The sequence below is a fragment of the Empidonax traillii genome, unplaced genomic scaffold, assembly GCF_003031625.1.
Source record: "Empidonax traillii isolate 1590-97213 ecotype Southwest subspecies unplaced genomic scaffold, ASM303162v1 scaffold832:size729604, whole genome shotgun sequence".
Classification (NCBI taxonomy): Eukaryota; Metazoa; Chordata; class Aves; order Passeriformes; family Tyrannidae; genus Empidonax; species Empidonax traillii.
The window spans coordinates 677,257-687,598 of record NW_020956025.1 but is presented as its reverse complement, the minus strand read 5'-3'; the positions used below and the strand labels follow the sequence as shown (position 1 = coordinate 687,598).

Sequence of the window (10,342 nt, the reverse complement as noted above, 5' to 3'; positions counted from 1 at the left end):
GTTATCCCTCCCTCTTATAAAGGGGAGAAAAATCTATTCCCCTGGAAGCTTTGGAGCCCAAACAGGGCTTGAGAAACAACTGGGGTGAAAGGAAATCTTTTATCAACTACAACCCCCAGCTCCTGGTGGAAGAGAGACACACACAGAGTCAAATCCCCAGTTCTCCATCCACATGCCAGAGCAACCAGAGGAGGTGGAAGATAAAAAGCACATGCCTTTTTGTATTTTTGTACCAGTAATAAAACATTTACTAGAGCAAGCAGAAAGTAAATGCACAGCTGATAAAGAAAACATCACAATGTCACAAAACCCTGACAGCTTCTGATACTTCTTTCAAGTGGAAACGAGCCAGCAGTGGGTGCTGAGGACGTTCCAAACAGAAAAGTTCTTCCCTACCTCGTGGCAAAAAAAAAAAAAAAAAACAAAAAACCAAAACAAAAATAAACAACAAAACCAAAAACAACCAAGTTAAAAAACGGATAATAATACACACAACGAGTTAAAAATGGGCAAGCAAGATTTTACAGATTTCCTACATGTGTTCAGCGTGGGGCCAGATCTGAGCTGTTCCATTTTCATTCACTGCTTTTTGGGGTCTCCCCAGAGGCTTCTGAGCAGCAGATCCCTGAATTTCTGAGTGAAGCCTCTGCCTTCAGCAACACTTCCTGGGGGGCTCCAGCCTCTGATTGTTGGGGGGTGTGGACATTGTTTTCCCTTTTTTTTTTTTTTGCTTCTAATTTGAAGAAAGCACTCAGCCCTCTCAGAACAGAGGGTGCATAGGCACAGCACAGGGACAGGTTTGCTATGCAGGCTTCCAGCAGGATGAAGGATATCAGGGAAGAAGAGGCTGTTTGAAAGGAAAAAAAAAAATACCTGGGCAATGGGATTGGGACTGATGTACTGACCACAAACAAGCCAGGGAGTCCAACCTACACTGCACGTAAATTTGTGGTTTGCTGGGCTGGAGAAGGATCCCTCGAACAGCTTCATAAAAAATAAAATAAAGGGAAAGAAAAAAAAAAATCAACTTGCTCCAATCCCGCCTTCAGCAACGCAAATCGACACGTTCTTAGTTGATGGGGAGAGGGAAAAAGGGCAACCAGGAGGCCAAATTGTTTGGGAATCAGAGCACGTGTGAAGAGGAGATGGGGGAAGAACTCACCATACTGACCAAACTGCTGAGGGATTGATGTCTAACAGGCAGGTCCTGAGCATCTCTAGGTGGGCTGGACTGGTTTGTAAATGCGAACGCTGGTTAAGAAATTAATTTATATTTGTAAGCACAGCAGTTTCTCGGCGTTCCCAGGGTGTGAAACAGCTTCCTTTGGTCGAGAAGATCTGTTTGAATCCAGCAGAGTCACTGGAGCGCTGACTGTTCGAAGCAGAACCCAGGGAGCTTTGCCAAAACGACTTCTCTGACCACGCGTTGTGCGTGCACGTCACGAGTGGGTCTGTCCGCAGATGAACCGGCCCGGACCGGCACGGGGGGTGGGGGGGAATCTCATGGTTTCCTTCCACTCCCCCAGCTGCTCAACAACCAGTTCCCCCCCCCAAAAAAAAGAAACAAACCCTAAGAAATCCTCTGGGAAAAGACACCACTACCTGCCGAGATTCCAGGCTGTGAAACCGCAGCTTTTAACTGTCCCACCGGCTCTTCTTGCGTTTGGGGGGCTCCGGCACCGCGAAACCGTCAGTCTTGTTGTCCCGGCTGTTGGCGTCCTTCCTGTTCTCCCCGTTCCTGCCCTCGCTGCTGTTCCTGCTGTCCCCGTTGTTGCGGCCCGCCGGGAAGTCGGTAAAGTGCCGGCCGCCCTCTCCGTGGCGATGATGGACGACGTCGCCGTGCCGGCCGCCCTCGCCGTGCCGGGGAGCGTCGCCGTGCCGGCCGCCGGCCTCGCCGTGGCGTTGGACGTCGTTGTAGCGGCCGCCACCGCCCTCGGCACGGCCGCCACCCCCCTCGGCACGGCCACCACCACCACCACCACCACCACCACCGCCTTCCCCGCGCCGCGGGCCCTCGTTGTGGCGACTGTTCCTGCTGTCGTTGTATCGTTCTCTGGCGCCGCCGCCGCCGCCATCCCGGCTGTTGGCGCTGGCACTTGTGTTGTTGTTGAAGCCCTGTGCTCCGCTGGTGAAGGTGGGCACGCTGCTCAGGGTCCCCGTGCTGGTGAAGCCCGGGACGCCCTTGGTTGCTGTTGCCGCCGCTGTGGCGGGGCCGGCGGGGTTGGGCGCGTTCTGCTGCGCCGAGCCCGTCGGGACCGAGTTGAGGCTCCCGGCGCTGGTCCAGCCGCTGGCACCGGCGGCAGAGCTCCCGGTCTTTTGGTTGTTCAAACTGGCAGCCACGAAGTGACTCTTGTACTGGGACTGCAGGACAGGGGGAGGGAGAGAGAAGAGAGCAGGTTTGTCTTTGTGCCGCCCTGCAGAGCACGGGGCGGGCGCAGGTTCATGGGCCTGGCTTGGATCGTGGGGATCCCCCAGGATTTTTCCTGAAAAAACATCTTGGAGTGATTACAATCCTGCTGTGCTTATGAACACTGAATTAGTGATGGGCATCTGCTACCAGACCACAGAAAGAAGGGAGCTCCTGTGTTTACGGTGGGGTTAATTTTCACATGGAGTTTCTCTGTCCCCCCTTTCTTTGACTGCACTTCCACTATCGCTGCTAAGCAACCTCAGCAGGAGCAAGCCAAGCAGCAGGACCCAGGAGGGAAAAAAAGCAAAGAGGCAGCAGAAAAACAAAGCAAGTTTGGCAAATCCGTGCAAATATGTTCAAGTCCAGCCTGCACACACCATTCCACCACTTCCCACTGCAACGCTCCGAGTGACACGGTCACAACCTGCCAAGCTCAACTGCCCTGAAATCAACGGGGCTGCTGCTGTTTTCAGGGGAGAAAATGAGCCCAAGGGATGGGGAACCAACCTGGAAAGCTGCTTTCATTGCTGTCAGCCTGTCCCCCATGGCCCCCGTGGATGGCTTGTAGGCCTCGTAGTTACTCATCACGCTGTTGTTGTTGCCACGGTCCTGTGGGAAACAGAGGGAAAGTGCAGAGATTTATCCCACAGGAGACACTCAATCCAACCACTCTCCAAATCTACCTTCACCCTGCACCAGGGAATTCAACCACTAAGGATGAGAGACTTCTGGGAGCCCTGAGCAGCAGGACCAGGACCTCGAGGACCACAAAGTGAGGGAGCACTGAGTCTGAGAGACTCACAGGTTACAGTGGAACTGCAGTTTCCAGCTCCTACAGCGCAACTAAAAGTAAAATGGAATCAAATAGGAGGTTTTCACCCAGGACACAGACAGGACAAAGTGTGAAAAAGGTTCCAGCTGTGGCTTTTGGGGAGATGCTGGACATGGAAGTGTCCAAGGCCACGTTGGACGGAGCCCTGAGCAATCCAGCCTAGTGGAAGGTGTTCCTGCCCATGGCAGGGCTGGGACTGGATGAGCTTTAAGGTCCCTTCCCACCCAAGCCATTCTGGGATCCTGTGCCATGTTTTCAACAGCTCTGCCCCTGTACACTCTGGCAATGAGCTCCTTTCCTGGCACAGATGTGCCTTAATGAGCATCCCCAGTGCTGCAAGATTTTTTTTCCTGCCAAGAATCAGCCTGGAAATGGCTTTTCAAGTCATTTATTAGCATTTCTTTTGCAGCAGCAACAGCCTATTTTGGGAAGAACCTCCAAACCTTGTGTATCACTCTGGGCCTGAGGAGGGCAGCTCTTGGCAAGGGGAGAACAGCACAGGGGAGTTTCACTGGAGATATTTGATACCAACCCCGAAAAATGCTGAGCTGTGAAAACCTGCAAAGCACAGGCTGTCAATCCAGCACCGAGACTTTTTAAATTAAAGAGTAATCAATACCAAGTGTAACAATTCCAAGAGTCTGCAAAACAACCTCTTCAGCATCTCTACTTACAGCATTTTCTGAGCCCAGCCCGGGGCGTTCCCGGTAGCCCAAGCCACCACCACCAATGTTCAGCTTCTTGCCTTTCCCTCCTTTGAACCGGGATTTTCGGAACCAGGGGTTCTGTAACGAAAGAAAAGGATAAATTAAAGAGCTGATGAGTTCAGTGGCACAAGCACAACTGCTGCAGCTACCTGTCATCCCTATATATAGCAAACCTGCCAGAGGGCACTGCCAAGCACATGGAGAGATCAAGCAACAAGAGGAAACGTCCCTGTAATTGTTTTCTAGTTTAGCTTTCAACTCAGCTGCATCTCCCAGGTGCCTGCATAAAAGCACATCGTAAATCTGATTGTAATGAGACACTGGCATCAGCCAGATTACAGCTCCTAATTTCCCAGGCAGCGCCTGGCCTCAAAATAGATCACCTCCTGTGCTCCAAAATACCTATGGATTCTCCCAAAGGCCATTAAACCCCCCAGGAAGCCCACTTTAAAACAGGACACTGCCAGCACACGACAGAGCCAGGAACAAGTCCCCCATCTCCTGATTTTGTGCCGGTCACGGCACAAACCTTCCTCTAACTCCCCCATACCTGCATTGCCAGATCCAACAGCTCTTTGGAGACGTGCTGATTGGCACCTTCCAGGTTTCTGACGAGGTCCCCAGCGAAGTTGCTGTCCTTGGGGGTCAGCAGAGTGTAGGCCACGCCCTTCTCGCCGGCGCGGCCGGTGCGGCCGATCCTGTGGGTGTGGGTGTCGATGTCCCGAGCCACGTCGTAGTTGATGACGGTCTTGATGGAAGGGATGTCCAACCCTCGAGCTGGAAACATAAGGGCAAGGGGGGGTTATTCCCAGTTAATTCACAGCAATCCTACTCATACCAGCCTGTCAGCTCGTTGTGCTCCAGTGAACCAAAGGAGTTCCCACAGGAACTCACCTCGGTTAATAAACCTTTCCCCGGCTTCAAGGTCAGGCTGGACAGGGCTTGGAGCAACCTGGGCTAGTGCAAGGTGTCCCTGCCCGTGGTAGGGATTGGAATGAGATGAGTTTTAATGTTCCTTCCAACCCAAACCATCCTGTGGTTCTAAAACTCGGAAGTGCAGCAATGCCTTCTCTAACTTTCACAAAAATTACACCAATCCCCAAATTCACAGGACTGGAAAAGGAAGGGATCTCTTTATATGGCTGTTTTTCCAAGGACACCAAAATTCACTCTTTGTTCAGCAAACATCTGGGTACAAAAGCTGCTCTGGTGCAAGTTTCGAGTTTCTCCTCATTTAAACGTGTATAATGTCAGCTGATGAATGAATAGCAACAACTTCCTTGAGACACAGCTCATTTTCCTTCTGTATATTAAAAAATATACAGACTAATTCAGGCCTCATTAGGAGACTAAAAACAACCCCCCCTTGCTGACGCTGTGTAATTCACAGGCTCGTGATGTCACTCCTGGGGGTGTCCTGTGCAGGACAGGACAGGAGCTGGATTTGATGATCCTCGTGGGTCCCTCCCAGCTCAGGATATTCTACTGAAAAGCACCTGGAGAACGCAGTGCCCTGAAAATGCAGAATCCAACCCGGTTGCCTCCCACTGACAAACACTTTTCACTGCCTTTCCACCGATCCCCACGGCTCGTCCGTCCCCTGCGCGTCACCTCACCTGCCACGTCAGTGGCCACCAGGATGGGGATGCCCTTTTTCTTGAACTCTGAGATGACTTTGTTCCTCTCACTCTGGTCCATGTCCCCGTGCAGCAGCCCCAGGTTGTGATCCTCCTGCTTGAGGTTGTTGGCCAGTTCTTCGGCGTTGGCCTTCTTGGTGACGAACAGGAGGACGCTCCCCGAGGACGTGAACTCCACCAGGCGCCGGGTCAGCCAGTTCCACTTGCTGGGGCCAGAGGGGAAGATCTCCACGATCTGAGTGACATCTTCGTTTGCCTGGAGGGGAAAGAAGAAAGAAATGTCCCCTCAGAGTCAGGGAGAGGGGAGGGACGAGCTCTGAGTCGCGAGGAATAAACTCGTGCGGCCCCAGCTCATGACACCCCTGGGAATTTTCTCTGGAAGGTTTAATTTTTATACAGCTCAGTATTATTTAATTGAGGGATGATGCTCCCAGGATACAGCAATGATTTAGATCTAAGAATAAAAACCCCCGTGACTGAGCTGGGAAAGCTGTTTCTTTTCCTAAGCAAAATTTCCCAGGAAGAAGGGGCTTCGGGCAGTCGTTTTTTATTTATTATTAAAAAAAAATCATCATATTCCTGATGGAAAAAATAAAAAATACAGAGAACTGGTTTAAAGAGAAATGTTCTGAAGGCATCCTGTGAAATGTCTCTAAAGTTTTCATATATAATAAGCAAAGTTTCGCTAGAGCAAGTTTCTCTCAGCCCACTTCATCAGCTTCCCACCAAATCCTCAGCCTGCTGATGGTTCAGCTGCTGCTGTCTATCAAGTCCAGCATCAACATTCCCACATAAACCCGCTGAAACACATTACAACTTAAGCATCAAATCCTTAATTGCAAAATAAACCTTCCACCACTACATTTGTTGGAAGAAAGGTCAATAAAATAAAATAAAACACCCACAAAACTTTAGTGGTTTTTTGTTAAGCACGGAGTATTCACTCTTAACTATAAGTGGTGACTACTGAAGATTAACTTCAATCTCAGAGAAGAGAAATGGAGCAATTCACTGCTCTGACTGTCTCACAGGTGCCCTGGAATTACCTCTCCAATGTCTCCCTGTACAACCCGGATGGGGTCGATCAGAATATCCCGGGCCAACTTCTCGATCTTCTTCCGGAATGTGGCACTGAACAGGAGAGCTGGAACGGAAAAACAGGCTCTGAAACAGAAGCTTGCCCTCAGAACTGTGACAACACAGCACAGGGGTTGCGAGCAGGGACCTGGATTCTTGAGGAATCTGGAGGCTGAGGTCTGTTTTCCAGGTTATCAATCACTACCAGAACGCCTCAAAGCGTGGGAATGCGTTTCCTGGCGTCTGGAATGTTGATAATAGGTGGCACTGCTGTGAACTTTCCCCCCTGCAGCTCAGAACACTGAATTTCCAGGAATTCAGCTCATCTTTCCTCTGTGTGCAGTCAGTGGAGCAGCCAAAAGCCCACCAGTCACGAGTGCTCCCTCCCCACGCTCAGGGTCACACCAGGGGACTTTGGCAAGAGTGGTGTCCAGAACTAGAAATCCACGCTCTGCTCCAGGCTCTGAACTGCTACCCCAGCCATCACAGAGCCTCCTTTGCCTCTCAGCAGGTTATTTGGAGCCATTTACTCACTCTGTCTGTCGGGGCGCACGTGGCTGGCGATTGATCTGACCTGATACTCTGGAAGGGAGAAGAAAGGATGCTCTAATCACCACTGTCTCTGGTTATTTAGGAGAGTAACTCAAAAGGCAGCTTCACTGCCTGATTGAACACACAGCCACAGGATGGAGGAGAGCCTCTCACTCAGGATTTCATTCCACAGTCCCACTAAGCTGGGACTGGACAGCCCTGCTCTCCCAAACCTCGGTTCAGTACGTACCAAAGCCCATATCAAACATCCTGTCAGCTTCATCGAACACCAGGTAAGTGACTCTTTGAAGGTTCGTGGCTTTCTTTTTCACGTGATCAATCAAACGACCCTATTAAGAAAAAAAAAAAACCCACACCCAACAAGTTTTTAAAGTGTATTTTAAAAAAATGTTGATATATACAATCTTCACTGCTTTTCACCCTCACTTACCAGAGACTTCGAACAGAAAATATCTCAAGGCTTCAGTTTAGAAATGTCAGTATTCAAATCGTAGAAAGATATGCCTGACAACCTGAACTTACAGCTGTTTTTTTCAAGGTTAACAGTTTAACAATTGTCCTTTCTTCCTTATAATTAAATTTAAAATGTGAACTGCCTATTAACCCCCCAAGTTTTGGCGAGGGAGTTCCCCACACTTTTCTTTTCTTGCCTGGCACCAAATAAACAGCCACAACAAAACTTTCTCCAACCATTTTTTTTGCTCAGTTGTGCCCAAGCTCATAACAGTTTCTGCAATAAGCAGAAAACAGCTGCCAGTGGTGCTTGTTTGTATAAAGCACCGACACCCATCCTGATTCCACGTTTCAACCCTGCAGCGTTACTGCCGCTGACCCCACAAGGACTCAGGAAGATGGCACTCAAGTTCACGACATATTGCCCCGTGTGCACACAGGTACTTACAGGGGTGCAGACCACGATCTCTGCCCCCTCCTGCAGGGCTTTGGCTTGTTCCCACATGCTGCCTCCCCCGTACACGGCCACGGAGCGCAGGTTGTAGGCCTTGCCGAAGCGCTTGCACTCCGAGTGGATCTGGGAACGGGGAGCAAACACACCACAGTCAGCTCTGGGAAAATGCACACTCCAGCTCCTGAAATAACACCTTGCAGCTAAGAACTTGAGGAAATCGTTCGGAAATTCTCAGGGCTGAATACTTGAATAGGTGTGGACAATTTTTAGTAATCTGAGAAACCTCTTTTTGGGGCATCCAACCGTCATTCAGCCTGCAGGCTCTGTCTTTTTACACATTCAGTTTGTAGCAATGGATCCACAGCATCCTTATCCTTGAATATAACATGGGAGCACTGAGCAGAAATTCAGAATTTCAGATTTGTCCCGATCCTTCAAGACAAAGGCGCAGGGAAGAGCTGCCAGCTGGAGCCAACACTACTCACGCTCAGAGTAGTTTTTTTCAAAACAGCTTCTCTGATAAATTTTTTTTTTTTTTGCCCAGAATTTTGCCATCTCCTCCAAGGACCCCGGATGGCACACACACACACAGGAATGCCCCACACCTACCTGTTGGCAGAGCTCTCTGGTGGGGCAGACGATGACTGCGATGGGGCCGTCCCCTGGCTCGAGCTCCTTCTGGTCCATGATGTGAATCAGCATGGGCCAGATGAAGGCTGCCGTCTTCCCACTCCCAGTCTTAGCTATCCCAATCATGTCCCTGCCACTCAGTGCAACTGGAACACCCTAAAAAGGAGGAGATTCTCAGCCCATATCATTCCTACCTCAGCATATCCTCGTGCTGGACTTGCCATGAAATCTCTGGGAACCAGAGGAAAGCACAGCACGGAGGGATTGCAGCAACAACACCTCGATGCTGACACAGTTTTACTGCCAAGTTTGAGGGGCTGGAAGCCACTGACATGTTGGACTGTTGGTGCCCTGTCTGAAATCAATTTGTTTGAGCCCAGGGACACAGTTACAGGTACACAAATGCACCTTGTGCAGGTCTAAGAACACTAAAAGTTCTCTGAGCCTGTTCTTTCTGCAGCCACTCTGAGTGCTGAAAGGCCTCACTTCACCCCCACTGCTGCTCCAAGGACCTCTCAGCCACAGGTTTTTACAAATATTAAGGCCTAAGGTCCTGAAATGCATCACTTGGACACAGCATCACACCCTTTCGTTTGCAGGGCTCTTCAAGGAATGAATTTGTCAGTGGATGGCTCTTCATTCAGCTACTGCTACAACTATTTCGAATATAATTTCTAAAGAAAACCAAAACACAAAGCCCCCCAAAAGCTTTCATACATTCCTGTATAGCATTTTTTTTTAGATGTTAGAGCTGTAGCAACACTTACCTGACACTGTATTGGAGTGGGTTGGGTATACTCTGATTTCCTAATTTGATGCATAAGTTGCTCATCAAACCCAAAATGAGCAAAACTACTGCCAGGCCTTGGAGGAGCAGCACCAGAGACCTTGGAAACACAAGCAGAGCTTTGTTTATGGGACAGTAAGAGAAAAAAAACCAAAGAGCAACCTGTACAAAGAATAAAAAAAAAAAAAAAGGGTATCTCTGCCTCTGAAAATGGATTTTTACTTTATGAACAAGTGCAAATTCCAGAGGAGTTGTGTAAATAGGACTTGCAGGTATGAAAATTTACACTGTCAATCAACATGAGCAATTAAACATCACAATTACCTCCTTGTATAATTGGTGTTCTTCCCCAAATAATTCCCTTCATAGAAAGTCACCCCAGTAGCATGTCATAAATGGTAAATGATTTTTTTGCCTATCACTTTTCCAGTTTTAATTCCTGGCTCTGGAGTTCTTTATTCCAAGTGCAACCACACACCTGGCAATCCTCACTGCCCAATTCCACCAACCCAGAGGAGACTTCCAAGAAATCAGAGCCACTGCAGGTGTCTGAGAGGCTTGGATCCAAAAACTGGAGTTTCCTTGTGCAAACCCCCATTAAAACTAAGATTATCCAAAAGAAATGGGAGGGAAAGGACGGTGGGAGGACAGTTTTGTGAGCAGCTCACCCGGAGGTTCAGCTTGTGCCGCAGCTCCACCACCTGCTGGGGGGTGAGGCTGGTGATCTCCTCGTGCTCATCGTAGAAGTTCTTCTCAAAGGGGGGGTACTCAATCTGCAAGGGAATTAATTACTAACTCAGTCC

General features: G+C 49.5%; 1 protein-coding gene across 1 annotated transcript in view; it reads right to left on the bottom strand.

Moving 5' to 3' along the window:
• Positions 1–224: 224 nt before the first annotated feature.
• Positions 225–10,342, bottom strand: part of DDX42 (DEAD-box helicase 42) — a 19,286-nt gene continuing 9,168 nt past the window's right edge. Inside the window, exons 9-19 of the mRNA XM_027902016.1 lie at positions 9,520–9,639; positions 8,732–8,908; positions 8,117–8,245; positions 7,445–7,544; positions 7,198–7,245; positions 6,633–6,730; positions 5,566–5,842; positions 4,500–4,726; positions 3,917–4,027; positions 2,918–3,019; positions 225–2,361 (exon numbers count right to left, since the gene is read on the bottom strand). Coding sequence (XP_027757817.1) covers positions 1,636–2,361; positions 2,918–3,019; positions 3,917–4,027; positions 4,500–4,726; positions 5,566–5,842; positions 6,633–6,730; positions 7,198–7,245; positions 7,445–7,544; positions 8,117–8,245; positions 8,732–8,908; positions 9,520–9,639 — 2,115 coding nt within the window. The 3' untranslated portion in view covers positions 225–1,635. The remainder of the gene's footprint in view (positions 2,362–2,917; positions 3,020–3,916; positions 4,028–4,499; positions 4,727–5,565; positions 5,843–6,632; positions 6,731–7,197; positions 7,246–7,444; positions 7,545–8,116; positions 8,246–8,731; positions 8,909–9,519; positions 9,640–10,342) is intronic.